The sequence below is a fragment of the Pituophis catenifer genome, unplaced genomic scaffold (genome assembly GCF_029215685.1).
Source record: "Pituophis catenifer annectens isolate HBS135680 unplaced genomic scaffold, rPitCat1.0.hap2 SCAF_2, whole genome shotgun sequence".
NCBI classification, from domain to species: Eukaryota; Metazoa; Chordata; class Lepidosauria; order Squamata; family Colubridae; genus Pituophis; species Pituophis catenifer.
The window spans coordinates 80,756,500-80,773,160 of record NW_027256882.1 but is presented as its reverse complement, the minus strand read 5'-3'; the positions used below and the strand labels follow the sequence as shown (position 1 = coordinate 80,773,160).

Genomic DNA, 16,661 nt, shown 5'->3' with positions numbered 1-16,661 from the left:
ATTGGGGGAATGGCTGCAATTCGCAAATTGTAAGAATTGCAGCAGCTTCCAAAATGGCATTTGCTTCCAGGACGACACAACACAGCCTCTGAATACGAAGATTGCATGGCAGATCAGCCACTTCTCTTTCCCAAGGTGATCGTGCAGATTGGGAAAGAAATGTCTGATCTGTCACAAGGCCTTCCACAACAGGTTGGGTTGTGCTGTCCTTGAAGCAGGTGCCATTTTGGAAGAGGGTGCCATTTTGGAGGGAGGACTGTTGGCCAAATGTGGCTTCCAGATAAGTGCTAGACCCCAATTATGACACAGAGATAAGGAAGATAATTTTATTTAGGATTTAATTTGAATGTTTCTATTAAAAAGGCCTCTCTATGTTATTGATTTCAAGAGAGAGAACAAAGGGAGAAATCACACCTTCCCTTTTAGAGTTTGCACAATAAAAAAAAGTGTCAGACTACGATGCTATCTCAAAATTAAATGAATTTCCAAACTGCCAATCTTTAAGGAAATCTTTCTTTAATTGAGCACAGCCACCGGATCATGACTCCGCGCGGACAAGACTGGCCTTTTGCCTCCCAATCCCTCCCTTTCCGATCCCCAAATCTCTGCTTCTCATTGGCTATCTTCCAAGTCATTCTTCAGACTTCATTCCCCAGGAATGTGCCCCCTCCCCTCATTTCCACGACAACACGGCTTCAAAGGGATTTAGCAGGCAAAAGTTCCAAGAGTTTATCTCTCGCTCTCCTCTGCTCTCCATGCCAGCGTTGAAACGCTGACAAAAAGTACTAAAGAACATTTTGATTGGGTAAGGAAAGTCATCTGTCCAGTTAAATCAGAATAATGAATAATATGTGATCAATTAGGATTGAAAAAAAGCACTGTATTCTGAATAAAAGTAAAAGAAACATTCACAAGAGAAAAACATCAGAATGGTATGGCTAAGGCGCATTCTCAACACTTTCCAATGCTGGGTTTGAAAAATTGTTTTGGTCATGGAGGCTTGAGAATAGCTGAAAATAAAACTATATTATCTACAATGTATCAAGGGTTTTCCTGTCCTCCTGGTTTCTAAAAGAGGCTTTTCTTGAAGATTAAGACTTATGTCAAATTATTAGCAATATATTTGAAAAAGACAATTTTAAAATACAAAAAAACCCACGTTAGTTAGCTAGTGCAATAGTACTACAATATTGGGAAGCAGGACACAGGGTACTTTGTCTTGGGAGGCCTGGATCAAGCTGCATGTGAGCTGGGGAGATGCTACAACGTGGGCCTGAGCCTCCCTGAGCTTCTCTATCTCATGGGGCACTGCTTGACTTGCACAGTCACTTAACAACTGCAATGGGGAGAGCGAGGTTTGTGGTCATAAAGCAAGATGATCCCATGCACATCTTACTTAATGACTGCTCCATTTATGGCCTTAATTCTGGGTTCAATTATGGTCATAAATCAAGGATTGCTTGTAATTTGTTGTTTCAAAGGCAAGGACATGATTGCAGACTTGGAGAAGTGCACAATCTGTAAAGGGCCTGATTTCTGTTTTGCATTCTAATAAATTCACTTTAAAAATGTGGACCAAATAAATTATTCCCAGTCCTAATCAGAATGCCCTTTTTCTTGATCAAAAGATTTACATCTTATGTAAATACATAAGATTTACATAAGATGTAATGCACCATCTCTGAGACAACAGAGGAGAGGAGTAAATGAGAAAGCATTTCTTATAACTAATTTCCCTTTCCAGAATTTCGGAAGTAACAGTAACTAAAATTAGAGGCTTTAGCTCTCTAGATTGCTAGCCGCTAGTTTCAGTAACTTGCCTAAATTGAAGCAGGGGAAATCCCTAAACTATAATTCCCAGAACTGGCAGCCAACATAATGAGGGATGCTGAATTTGGCAACTTCTGGAATAACACAAGTTCTGTGCTCTTGGTCAAAATACCTATTAAAAACGTATTTTTTCCCAGAAGTAATTTCTCTCATTAACCAAATGAATATTTTCATATTTTGTAGCTATTTGAAAGAGATCCAACAAAGCGATTGGGAATAACTGGAAACATCAGAGATCACCATTTTTTCAAAGCAATTAATTGGACAACACTGGAAAAGAGAGAGATGGAACCTCCTTTCAAACCAAAAGTGGTATGCAGCCTTAACATCTATTTGACACACTCGAAAGCATGGAACTGTGATGGTTTCATCCTTTGTCTTCTGCTCATTGAAGCGAGATCTAAAGGCACAACACATGGAATCCCTTTAGTGGAACAAGTACAGTTTTCTTGTTTCCATCTCACTTGTGCATATACAGGTAGCGCTTGACTTATGGCCACAATTGACCTTGGAATTTTGATCATAAGTCGTTGCAGTTGTAAATTGAGTCAACACATAATTAGATTTGATTTTATGATCATTTTTATGATGGTTGTTAAGCTACTCACCATAACTTTTAAGCAAATCATGAGGTGGTAGGTCCAAATCCAGCTTATTGAATAGGCATTTTTTGGCAGAAAATAGCACAAACGTGATCTTATGACCATGGGATGCTGCAACTGGTTATAAATACATTTCAAGTGTTTGGCAACTGGCTTGCAATTATGTGACTGTGGGGGTGACGCGGCAGTCATAAATTCGAGGACTTTTTTCAAATCCATTGTAATTTTGAATGGTCTTTAAGAGACCAGTTGTAAATTGATAATTAACTTTATTTACCTGTAACTAATAGTAACATAATAGTATTTAATTTGCATATTTTTTTAAAAAAAAAACTACTTTTGTTTGAAATATCATCAGCATTTTAAAAAATATCAAAAACCCTGAACAATGTGAAATCCAGTAAATAACCAAGTTTTGAACTGTAGATTTGTCACATAATTAGTTCATGCTAGAGTTTGTAGTCAATTCTTCAAACATTCCTGGCCTACCCATTTTTCTTGTCACAGCTTCCCGGAAGAAGTGTCTATAAAATAGGTAGAGTTAAATTGTTCATGGCCACTCAGCAGAATGACCAAAGAGTTGTTTTGAGAGAGCAGAAAGACCATCAGCAATTGACATTCCATGGATTTGAGGCCCCTCAAATAGAGGCCCTAACTATCTTGGCAGTGTAGGTCATTTCAGCTATTTTTAATTGCTTCTGTTCTTCTTTACAGAAATCAGTAAGTGACTATAACAACTTTGACAGAGAATTTTTGAGTGAGAAACCTCGACTATCACACAGCGACAAAAACCTAATAGATTCTATGGATCAGTCTGCATTTGCTGGTTTTTCATTCATCAACCCTAAATTTGAGCAAATTCTGGAAAAATAATTAAATAGAACTCTGAGGAACAGCCCTAATGAAAGCTTTCCAGCTCTTCATATGGAATGTAACTGAAAGACATTCACCTCGTGACCAACAGTATAGTGATTAATACTTCTGCTAATTCTTTAGCAACTGGCAGAAATCTTGTCTTGTAAAACTGAAGTATCCTTGTGAATTATGTGCATATGATTTTCTCTGCAGCCGTGAAAGTGTAGATGTATGTGTGTTATTATTTGAATGTAGTTATTTCTTTGGACAATGTGTGTTGCGGGTGTGCTTTATTTTGCTTAAGAGGGGAGATTTTGATTATGAAGATATCTTTTAAATACAGTGAGACAGCTAACACATTAATTCTCATCAAGCAAAATGGCTTGACAATCTATTCAATGAAATCTGGGCTTCAAATATTGGTACTTTTAATAAGTGCTATTGGTTAATACTGCTTCCTGTAACATGTATCCTTCCTTAAAATTTTATTTTCTTTTAGTTCCTGGATAAAAATTTATTAAAAATCATGAAATTGAATTTTTAAAATGCCCTTTTCTAGTTTGCCTCCACAATATGTAATTGTGTTCATTGATTAGAATAAAGTGTTTGGTGGCACCTTAAAAATACATACTTGCCATTGGATAACCATCTTCAGTTGCTAGGAATCAGGCAGTATATAAATTTAATAGATAAAGAGTACCCCAAAATATATATACTTGCTAATTTTAATGCTTTGCTAAACTAAACTTGCATCTTACAATCTAAAATTCATGATGGAAGAAATCCCATAAAACAGTCGAAGTTATTTCTGAGTAAACAGATATATGCACCCTTTTCCAAAGATATAGAACAAAAGATAATGGGGCAAAGAAAATAAGCCTGGCAAATGAACCTTGAGTTGATTTGAGAACAATTGAAGTAGAATTTTGATTTTGGAACAGAAAAAATGAGCAACCCCAAAGCACACAACTGAGTTTTGCAGGTGCATTTTAGCAACAAAAATTGGAAATAAATAGATTAAGCTTCTGTGAGGCAAAATGTGTATTTCTTGGAAACCCCTTACAATGTGCAGAGACTGAACAAGTTTAGACTCATGAATATTTTGATGTCACTGGACATGACCTACAGATAGCACCTACCAATTGCCCATTAGATTGTCAATTAGTGTAGGCCAATGTAAGTTGTGTCATCATTTTAGAACCCTTGGTGAGATTGTTATCTGGTTTCTATAGGAATATTTAAATGTGCAGTTTGTTGTGACAAGGCTTTTTTTTTTACTTTATAACAAAATGTTTTTAGTAGAGACAATGGTAACATGTATAGAACAGTTGAAACTTGAAGACAGAATTGTTTTTTCCTATTCTTGAAAGACTTGATGACACTTAAAATGTAAATAAATGTGTTCTGTTGTTCTCTCACTTCATCTGATTTTTACGTCTTGTACCTAAGTTACTGTCTCAAATTTTCAAACATATATATTACTAGATGGATACCCGTGCTTCACTACAAAACTATCTGATCGGGCTTGATAAATCGACACAGCTTGAAAATTAATGAGTAATTATGATCAGCCTCTCCACTCCCCTTCTTTCCCTCAGCCTTGCCCCACAGAACCCTATCCTATCCTATCCTATCCTATCCTATCCTATCTCCCTTCTCTTCCTCAGCCTTGCCCCACAGAAACATCTCCTATCCTATCCCCTTCTCTCCCTCAGCCTTGCCCCACAGAAACCTCCTCTATTCTATCCCCTTCTCTCCCTCAGGCTTGTCCCACAGAAGCCTCTCCTATCCTATCCCCTTCTGTCCCTCAAGCTTGCCCCCAGAAGCCTCCCCTATCCTATCCCCTGGTTGCTGCTGTGAAAGTAAAACTGAAAGTGAAACTCATCTCCTCTGCTTGTGTTTTGCATTTGGAATAATTTCTTTTCAGGTGGGGAGGGGGAGTAGAACTCCTTAGCATCAGAGCATGTTAATCATAATATAGGAAATACTAATGCTCTGATGGTCATTTCAAAAAATCCTTTCTTAGTGAGTACCTAGAAGCCAAGAGGAACATACGTGGCAAATTTCAAGTTTGTAGGCTTTACGGTTCTGGAGATTTCGTGATTATGGCAAGAGTGGTTTTCGCTTTTATATATATAGATTGCTTACTGGAATAGAAACTTTTTCTAATTAGCACTATCGATGCATCAGAAAAACAGAAGTGTAAAGGGTAGAATATTGCCAATCTTCAGATACAACTTTTGTTCATCTATTTTACTAGATATTTCAAATTTAGATTCACGGTAATAGCTAATTATCTAAAGGCAAATGTTATTTGAAGCATTTACTGTGTAAAAGCTGAATCAGCAGACGAAATTATTGAAAATAGTGATTTTGTATAAACAAAACCAAACTCTGTCTCTATACATTAATAAAACATCACTATAAGCTGCTCGGTCAAACTAAAACTAGCTTAATACTATTAGAAATTAGAAAAAAATGTTTTAATGTGTGCATAGAGAGCAGTATGCTATTAGCATGCTGATGTCACTTCATTACATATGCTTTGATGCAACTTTGGATGTTCAAAAGCAGGGACAAAAGAATTCAGGGACCAACTGCATAGATTCCAGAGAATCAGAATGTGAAAGGGCAATCAGGATGGGATATCTGCCATTTCAACTTCACCAGGGTTTTGGGTAATCTGGCTGGCTAGACAGGTGTCCCCTTCTTCCATTACAGCTTCCTATGCATCCTTCCTAAAGCTGTGCAGTTGGTGGAAGGGGACAACCATCCCAGAAAGGAGTCTACTGATCTTCTCTCAAGGGTGTATAGTAAGTCCCCTGCTAGAATCGCCAAACTCCAAGGAATAACCTGACAGAGAAGGTGAAGCTTGTTAAATCAGAAACAACCTTGTATACCTTGCTTATTTTACCCATCACGAAGAGCAGTCTCGGTAATACCGCACAGGTCAGTGGGATCCAAAGCTGCTGAATACAACAGGCATTAGTAGAACCACTACTGTTAGAAAGGGCAAAGTCACAATCTCAAGCATATTCCATACATATTGTCTTTAAAGTCAGCAGAAGCATTATTACAACTTAATGGATTCTTGATAATCAAATGAAACTTCATCGATCTTTATATAATTAAATGCAGTAAATTCTGCAAGTTTGCAAATTGAATTCCACAAGAATTGTTCATACAAGATGTAAAACATTTGAGTCTTTAAAGGAAGCTGACAGGTTTTTTTCACATTCACTTATTTTAAAATACCATATTTTTTGGACTATAAGATGCACCGGAGAATGAGTTAGTTTTTGGGGAGGAAAATAAGAAAAAAGCTGATTTGTGGGTGGATTGGCCTCCCGGAATACCCCCAATCAGCTTTTTCCAGAGGTGAATTTTAGCAACAAGTTTGTTGGTTGTGAGCTCTGTTCCTTGCTTTTTTTTTCTGCCTCTGAAAGCCTCCGAAACAGAGCTTCAGAAAAAAAGGCTTTTTTTCTGAAACTTCTTTCAGAGGCTTTTTTTCTGAAGCTTCTTTCAGAGACTTTTATTCTGAAGGACAATCTGTACTCTGTTCAATTTCCTTTCTTTGGTATTGGTATGTAGATTAACCTCTTTCGATCTGTTGGTTATTTTGTCATTCTCCAGATTTGTTAACATAGTTTGATTAGAACCTTTACTGATTCTTCTTTTGTTCCTTGCCATATTATTTTAGGTAAAAGCCTTTCAGAGGCTTTTTTTCTGAAGCTTCATTTCTGAGGCTTTTTCTGAAGCTTCTTTCAGAGGCTTCTTTCAGCCTCTGAAATCTCCGTTTGCGAGGCTGGGCGGGGCTACATTCAGAATATAAGATGCACCCAGATTTTTACTCTCTTTTTGGGGGGGAAAAGGTACATCTTGTACTCCGAAAAATACGGTAGTGTATTTTATATAAATACAGTAATGTAGTATATCATCAAAACGTGCTTTCTTGGACAGACTTTTTACAAATATTTATCAGATGATTTAAGATGGTGATTTTAAATATGGTAGCAAAATTCAACTTACAAAGAAATTAAAGTGCACTTTAATTTAGAACCAATATTTTATTGTTTTGGAGAAAGATTTAACACATCTCTTATGGCAAGTAATAAATTGCCCAACTATAGTTGAAAAATCTGCATTAAATAAATGAACAATCATATCTGAATTAAAATTTAATTCAAAATCATATGAATCAGTAATACAAATTGAGAAAAGAAATATTTATAACATTCTCATTTCCATATTATTTCTATAAGCTATTTCACACATTAAGCAAATGCCAATAATGGCTTCTTGTTTAAGATTCACATGTTTCTATAATTCATTTTTTACTCTTAAAAAAGGTAGTAAGTCCTGTGAAACAAAATATTCAGCAGATATTCTGAAGGTGGTTACAAGTTTATCTACTTGAAACTGATAGTAAACAGTTTTTATGATTTATGATTTTTGGACTTATTTACTTGGAAGATAGTGCAACTAATTTCAAGAGGTTTACTTCCAAATTTTGTATTTAAGATCACAGCTTGTTAAATCAGAATCAACAACTTCTTAGTCTTTTCAAGTATCAACATACATTTATAATTTGTATTGCATACAATTATTTTTTTCGGTTATATGGCCTTTTCTCTGAATAGAAGAAACCACAGTTAACGAAGTATATTTAGATATAACCTATAAAAATATCCACTATACATTAAATATTTAGCCACTGAGTTGTACACATTAAAAAAAATATGAAGATATGCAAACGAATAGTTCTCTTCAATAAAGGGACTCTATGAAGTAATGATACATTTTCAATGGATAGTCTACTGCCTTCATTTAGAAATGAGTAAAATCATTTACAGAAAATACTCATTTTGTAGGAATGAGTATTTTCTACAAAATTCAAAAGAGATTTATACATCTACACATTTTTCTTCTGGATAACCCTCAACTTTTAGAGAAATTAACATCCCCCCTCAGTACCCCACATCCAGAGAATTCAAAAAGTATCATGATAAAACATGACTGCTGAATAAGAGAGACCTATTAAAATACAATGGTGTTTTTCCTGGTCCCTTTAGTACCGTAGAGGCAGTGTTCAATTTACAACAGCAATTGGGACCACTTAGTGATGGCAGTTCTGGCAGTCCAGGCTGTTGTTAAGCAAGGACCTCACATGACTTCTGACTTCCTGCCAGCTTCTGTCCTGTTTGTGGGAAGCTGGCAGGGAATATCGAAATTTGTGATCTTGTGACAGAGGGAGCAGTGCAACGGCTGGATCTCTGAGGACTTGTTGTAAGAACCACTTATTGAACATTGTCAGAGGTTCAAACTGTTGCTACATGTAAGCCAAGAACTGCTCGTATTTATCCAAACAGAAGGTAACCTATCCACCCAAAAAAGGGGGGGGGGAAGCAAATATATTATATTATGGGAAGCCAATGGTTGCCACTCCAAATGAAACCAATCCTGGAGATTTCCTCACCTCTATGTTTATGTATGACATCACTTGTGTATGTTAGGCATCCATGCAGCTGTGCTTATGTATCTTCTAAAAATGAAGTCTTAATAAAGACAGGATCAGAACAAAGGTTATTAATCAATTCCCTGTGTGCATGTCAATCATGCACACACTGACTTCACATACAAGTCAGTCTTACACAGACAAATATGTATGTATACATACACTTACCTACCTCCTTCCTTCTAATGAAAGTGGGGAAAAGGGGGAAAGTGGATGGAACAGAGTTTTGGGGTGATTTCCCTGGAAAATAAAAACAAGAAAACAAGTGGGAGGTATATTTGGATGGGGACAGGAGAGAGAGAGAGAGAGAGAGAGAGAAGCCTTGTTTAGGCGTTACAGAAAAGCAGTCTCTCTCTCTCATCTTCTATGTTATTTTCAATAGCACCTTTCCAATAAGTGACTGAATTCAGAGATATTGGGGGGGGGAGTGTTTCTTCCAGTCAGGTAAACACAGTAAATGATTATCTACCTGAATAAATACTTTACAATGCAAAAGTCATTTTATGATAAAATACAGCTCAAGTGCTTTTTATATGTTACTTAAATAATTTCTATTTTATCACCACTTTTGATGTAAGTTTGACTTTCTGGCTTATTTCTACAGCACGGAATGCATTGCAAAACAAGGAGTTCACAGCATGGCCACAACATACGTGATAGCACCAGCGACTAAAAAAATAAAAGAAACAAACTGACCCTCATCTGCAAAGCTAACACAGTACATTGCACAGAGCTTTTACCACTAGGATAGTATGGTTCAATAAGATATCTATATAGATAGTGGGATTTTTAAAAACACTTCCAACTGGTGAGGACAAAATTATTTTTGTTTCAACAACTTAACAGGTATCTAATCTGCTGCTTGATTTCTATTACACAAATAACGACATTATATAATGATTTAATACAAATATATACATGACTTAACGTGCAAACTCAAAGAGGAATTGCTTCTGTACAAATTCCATTCAAAAGCAGGATGTTAAAATTCTGCAAATTAACCTGCATTCTTCTGTGGATCTTTGAGAATCCAACTACAGGAGCAGTTATCCCATCTCTCCCCTTTCCTCTCAAGTCATATAGGAGGAAGAGCAGTGTAGATGCTAATCCCCAAAAATGGTGGTGGTGGTGGCAGTGACAGGGCTGAAGGATGTGCTGCTTCTCTTTTGTGAAAGAACTCCAGAATGCTAAATCAGGGCTTAGCAACAAAGTTCTTGCAAACATCTCAGTGTCCACACCCCGAGTTAATGTTTTAAAAGCATATAAAAAATTAAAAAGGCAGGAATCATGTGCCATTTTCCAAATCTTCAGCATTTTGAAATTCTTGCATGAATGTCTCAAATGCTGATATGTCAGAAAGTTTCAGGCAAGAATGGATTAAGCTGAATGAAATCTTGTCAGATTTGATAGTCCTGCAAAATCTTAAAAAGACAATTTGAAAAACTGTCATTGTTATTTACTTTGGGAGTGAAACAGGGGTGAAATCTACTTACCTTCCCTACCAGTTTGGAAGTGCACATGCCGCATCACGTGTGCATGCGGATCCTCTACACATGCGCAAACCCTTCTGTGCATGCGCAGAGGGTAAAAAACAGGTTACTTCCTGGTTAAAACCAGGAAGTAACAACAACCTGGCGGGTGGGCAGAGCCTCACGCTGCTGTCGCTACCAGTTCTCCGGACCACCCGCTGCCATCGCTACCGGTTCGTCCGAACAGGTAGTATTTCACCCCTGGAGTGAAACCTTCCACCATTACCTGAACTTGTTGATGGTATTCAGTGCATGACATCTGCTAGCTCCTCCAGTAAAAAAAATATCTTTCAACTTAACTATGCCTACATTTTAAATCAAAAATGGAGGGACTCGATAGTTGTCTACCCCCCACCCTCACCGCAAAAAAAACATTCAAAACAAGTTAATACCTTATCTTTGGTTTAAGGAAAATGAAGAAGTGCATCAATACTATGAACTTAAATCAGATTAAGTGTTTCTCAAAACTGGTGGTGCACATTGCACTAAGATTTTTGGACCTCTAACCACCATGTTCCACATTCTTACTTTATTGTCTTATTCTTATCCATGTAAGATTATTTTAATTTTCATAGACTTTACAGGAATTTCCTTGAAGAATATAAAAAATCAGTGGTCCCAAACCTTTCCAGCTTTATGGACTGGCGACTGCCGGTGAGAAAGGAGAGTGCAGCAGGTGAACGCACTTGCACAAATGGGAGTTTTGTGCATGAGTATGCAAGACTGCAGCTTGCACAAGTGGAGCTGTGCAAGCTCGCCCACCGCTTGTACAGCCCAGTTCCAAATAGACCACGACATAGTATCAGGCCATGGCCCAAGGATTGGACCCCTGTATAAAATAGTGCTTATGGAAATTATGAATAATATGCGGGCCAACTTTGGCTAATTAGAGTATCCATCAGTATTCTTAAAGAGAATTAGAGATTTTTTTTAAAAAGTGGGGCTTTGAAAATGGTTTTATTTTGTATATGGAGTAGAAAGAAATCTGCTGTTATTTTCGATCAAAAAATCATTTGAATAAATTATCTAGGAGTTTATCTATAAATTATCTAGCACTTTATAATAGGAGCATAAAAGAGAAAATATTTTAGATGCTAAAATGGAAATAGAATCTTTAATAAAATTATTTAGAAAGTTGGTGTTATAAATACCAACTGCTACAGCATTACTGTCCCACCCCAAAAACTGGAAATTTTAATAGTCCACTTTATAACATTGAATAGATTATAAACATGTAGCTTTTTGTATTATCAACCAAAGCAATGTAATTATGAAATGAAAAAAAAAAAAAACAACTTGAATGAAGTTGGATGGAGATGATAAATATCCTGTCTAGTAGATGAAAAAGTTTAAAATACTTTTGGTATGCTTAAAATTTCATGTGCATAAATTTTGAATAAAATAATCAGAGGAGGATTGTTTTTAACAGAAAAAGACCAGCTTTAGAAAATATTCTAACTCTAGAAGAATCTCAAAATAACACCTGACGATTTATACACATAACATTCAAGATCAAAAATGACAGGCTAAAGACAAAATATATTAAATTAAAACTAATTTCATCCTGTGTTCCATAAATACTTGGTACATTTTTGACTTAATGCTCAGTTTGTCTTGAAATCCATTTTAAAAGAAGAGAGCAGGCATTTTTCTGCCTTGCTGGCTGCCTCCTTTGAAGGCTTTCATCATCATGTCCCTGAGAAGTGTCCTTAATGTTGACATTGGATAGCAGCCTGGGACAGTGCTGGGAGACCAGAGAGCTACAAATGATTAGGTACAGTCCTCAAGGCTTCTTCTCGAGAGCGGCTCACACACACATTCTGAAAATAAAATAAGAAGAATTGGTTAGCAAGCTTTAAGCGGTTCACAGTCCAAGAAAATGCATAGTTAACTCTGGCCTGATCAAGAAGATTCTCTTGATAAATTTAGGGAATTAAGACAGTAACCCTACACTGAGATTAACCTTTAGAAAAATGCTCTCTTAAGCAGTAATAAATGAGTAATTTGGCTTAACTGCATCCGAAGATAAGTTGCCTTTAGAGATCTTCAGATCTAATAAATTCCTTATATTTCTGAAGATGAACTACTGTTGCAGACCCACATTGTATTCTAGAGATGCCAGTACATGCTCCCCAAGCAGCTACCTTCAGACATAAAATAAAATACATAGACCAAGAAGCCATGAGAAAAGATGACAACTTTGGGGTTTGGGACTTTACCAGAAGTTATAGATACAGAAAATCACGCATAATATATCAAAATTTGTATTCTCTCGCAACACTAGAATTGAGGAGTGGGAGAATTTATAAAGAAGTCTGGTTCAAGATTATACACTGAATAATAGCAGCTGCCCACTGGCTGACATAGTCAATAAACTTTTTCACAAGCTCAAGTTACTGCCACCTCGAGAGATGATGGGTTTTATTCAATATGAACTCCTGGGGCCCACATATTGTTTTCAGTAGGTATAGCAGAAGACTATTTTTCACCATTAACTAACATGAATTTAGAATCATGCACAGCACAATGTTTTTAGCTCTTCAAATAACCTAAACAGACAGCAAAGTTTTTATTTTCAATATACATGCACAAGCACAGGAGAATCACCACTTCTGAGTCATTCATCTAAATCCATCCACCTCTCCTCCTCTTTCAACCAAATCTCTTTTTCTAGGCCACAATCTATGAAGCACTACAACTTCCTATGTTAGCAAATCACATGACAGTTTCATCAGTAATACTGTCCATTTTTTTCCTTCATTAGAGAAGGTTTGTAATAAATGTTGATTTTCTTGCACATAGGCCCTGTTTTCAGTTACCACCACCTGACTATATCCTGCCGAACGCTGCAGATTGGTTGGTATCTAAGTGAATACATGACATATAGTTTAATTTCTATTATCTTGCAACCTTAACCCTAACCCTGAATCAAGCAAACTATTAAACAGCACAACCTTTTACCAAAACACCTACTTTCAAACAGGCTAGCAGAGTAGTGATATAGTGAAAGATTACAAAATGGGTCTTTCTTTAGTGCCCATGAGACTCCCCCTTGCATCAACTTTTTCATTCAATGACTAACAAATCTTAAACATAAGGTCAAATATGACACATTATGTCAAGAAGATATTGCTGGGATATGCTATTATGGTCCTGTACGGAGACATCTTCTGACAGCTCTGGCTCTTTGGCTTAGAAACGGAGATAAGCACCGCCCATAGAGCCGGAAACAACTAGCATGCATATGCGGGGGAACCTTTATCTTTACCTATACAAAAGAGATGCTGCATGCAAAATTTTGGGACAGCCACAAGAGGGCAGCAAAGAGATGCCTAAAACACCGTGCTTTTGCTGCCATCTGATGGTCATCTGGGTTTTGCATCTCAGATATGATAAACCTAGTGAGAAGCCACAAAGATGAATATGAGCCAGAAAAGCCTAAAGGGAGAGGACATAGGATTCAGCAGAGCAAATGTGGAAGCCACGGGAACATGCAACTCTACATCCTGACCATAACTTTCCTGAACATTTCCAAAATCCACTGCAGCATGGGCAACAGCAAATCAAGAGCCAGAGCTGAAAGATGCAGAAACACAACACAGCTGAGAAAGGATAGTCACTAATGCTCTTGTGTGGACTAGCATTTGGAACCAAACCAATGCTCTTCAGCTGGTTTAGAAAAAGCTTTGAAGCCTAGGAAGTAAAGATGGGCAGTTGGAGATGGGCCAACATTTTAAAAATACTGCCCACTTAATAGGAAACAACTTTTTAGATAAATTAAAATAAATCAGAATTATAATTTCTAATGATAGAATTAATTTGGTCAATGACATTAGACTAAACACACTATCACCTGAAAAATATTCAGCTATCTTCTCATTGATTCTATTATATTTATTGCAACTATCAAATGTATTGTAACTATTAATAACTTAGGCATTGAAAGTACTGAACTGAGCTGTACTGGATATAAAACATCAAATTAAAAATCAGCAATAATTAAGTTATATTGCAAAAGGAACTAATAACATTTCAGCAGAAGTGAACAATAACTTGTTAATGATTCAACTATTCAATTCAAATATCTAAAACAATTTGATCTCCAAGTCATGCAATACACAAAAACTGCTATATTCGAATTTGATTCCAAAGTGATTGGAATGATTGAAAATTAATAAAGTATGATAAAAACAGCACCACATCTTTCATAGCTGATCAGGAAACAGGATTCACAGGTGAGCAGGGACAGTTACAAGGGCATCCTCAGGAGGTCTGACAATGTCTACATTCTGTATAATAATAAAAATACAGAAAATATTTATCGTGCAGGACTGCCAATCAGTATTTCCACAAGTAATCTCCTGAATTTAAATTAATGGATGATTGCAATTCACCAAGCAAAATTTGTGCCTGTTTTTCTTATAAACATATACTATTGATTTACAGAACAACAATAATTCTGTAGTTCCAGTTTAGCACCAGCAACCTTCTTCCCATACACGAAGAGGTTACAATTTAAAAATACTCCAATGTCATTCATATAGTTATATCTAAATACCTGTAAATCTTGTTATCTTACATTGTCCAGGTTAGTGGGCGCAGTGGGTGGCAATGAGGCTTAGCAACTTAGATCCCTGTTCTGGAGGAAACCCATCCCTGTTTCCACCCATCTCTAATATGTTGCTATTAAATTGGCAAACTTTGTCCTAAAAGATCAGCCCTTTCCTAGCAGTACGGTCATTTATCTGGCAAATGGCTTGTTGTGTGTAAGTCTGGGGACTCTGTAGTACAGAACTATATTATTAGTTGTTACTTCTGCTCACTAAATCACAATGACCTTATGGGCTACCTATCTGCATACAGAAAACCATGCAATATCACAGGGTCATTTAGCCATGCCTTTCTTTGGACCCAGGAAGTCCCCAGATTAAGCATGAGTTCAGTTTCTAACGTCTTTAACTGAAATTTGTAATTCAAATTTTAACTCATACTCACAAGAGGGGCTGCCTATTACTAAAAATGATGGGTGGTGTTCTTTTTTTCTCAAGCTGTCGAACTGCTGAAAATAGACCCTACATTAAAAATGTGCAGCTTCAGTGGTTCATTGACTCAAGGAAGAACTCTGCCCACCATTTTAGTAAAAGGCAGGCCATTTGTAAGTAAGGTTGTTTCTACATGAAACATTCTTAACCCAGGGACTGCCTGCATTAGTCTGTTACTTTAGCATTATCGTCTCTCATTCTACTAATATCACTCTGACTTTTTTTGGCTGAAGTTACGTCAAACTTAAAACTTAGGCAAGTACATCTCCAACAGAGAACTCCTATCTACAGACCCATGATTATATAATGCCACATAAGTCACCTCATCCATGACTAAATCAACGAGAACAGATTTTATAAAGACCAACCTGGCATTCAAAAGCAACAGTCAGAGCCCAAGGCATAAGGACACAATAACTTGGTTTGTGGGTTGAGTACTGGGTTCTGGACAAGCTCTCAAGTAGCAACCCCAGTAGCCCCTCAGGTTCCAAACATACCTATCCCTGCCTGTCACAATCTTGAAGTTTCTGCTTTCCACTCTGTCCTCCCTTCCCTAGCTCTCCTTTCAAAGGCACTTATACCCACCCATACCACACATATCCAACAACCACCAACCATCCCAGTCCTTATAGTAAATATCAGACTCCCGCACGCAAGCTGTTTCTGTCTTTCCCTTCCTGTCCAGGTAAGTAGTAAAATGGAACAATTCTCCAGTTAATAGAAAACCCAGGCTGAGTCCAGAAGAAAGGTCCAATAGGCAAGTGTCCAGAGTCCACAATGAAGAGAATAATAAAGCAGAGCTCAGTGCTGCCTCTTTACCCGGCTCTCTCTGGGCTTCAACGCTTCAATTTCTCTCTACCAAGCCAAAAAGACTCCAGAGCTGCAGAAAATTTTCTTGATCACAAACTGGATAAGGATCAATAATATGAATGTAAATCCTAACAACATGGTGATATATATGTGAATAGTTCCTTAGTCCTATAGAGATGCAGGAATGGACACAACTAGCGCACCATCCAAAGATGTGCAAAAACTCTCCTAGCCACAGCTGCCACCTGCTCTTCAAGCCAGAGCTCTGAGTCCCCAGATTGTGCACCAGGTCTACCTGAGGTAGTGTTAACCCATCCAGAATTAGAGATGGAAAAACCTTGTCTCAAGAGGCTCCAAATACCCTCTCCAACTCAGAGGTTGAATCAGAGCCTGTTTTGCTCCATCCAGACTTGGACAGCCTGGGATAGGATGGCCACAGCATCACTCAAGGGGTCTGGAGATATAAAGCTGGGTGTCA

The 16,661-nt window shown here is 37.2% G+C and overlaps 2 protein-coding genes across 5 annotated transcripts in view; one reads left to right on the top strand and one right to left on the bottom strand.

Annotated features, from left to right (window-relative positions):
• The window catches only part of PRKCD (protein kinase C delta), a 50,962-nt gene extending 47,272 nt beyond the window's left edge, over positions 1 to 3,690 (top strand). The window contains exons 17-18 of the mRNA XM_070933691.1: positions 2,014 to 2,142; positions 3,147 to 3,690. Of these exons, the coding sequence (XP_070789792.1) occupies positions 2,014 to 2,142; positions 3,147 to 3,305 (288 nt within the window). The 3' untranslated portion in view covers positions 3,306 to 3,690. The remainder of the gene's footprint in view (positions 1 to 2,013; positions 2,143 to 3,146) is intronic.
• Positions 3,691 to 14,544: 10,854 nt separating this feature from the next.
• Positions 14,545 to 16,661, bottom strand: part of PFKFB4 (6-phosphofructo-2-kinase/fructose-2,6-biphosphatase 4) — a 36,834-nt gene continuing 34,717 nt past the window's right edge. For all 4 annotated transcript variants that reach the window (XM_070933687.1, XM_070933690.1, XM_070933688.1 and 1 more), the window contains one exon: positions 14,545 to 14,620. In XM_070933687.1, coding sequence (XP_070789788.1) covers positions 14,561 to 14,620 — 60 coding nt within the window. In that variant the 3' untranslated portion in view covers positions 14,545 to 14,560. The remainder of the gene's footprint in view (positions 14,621 to 16,661) is intronic.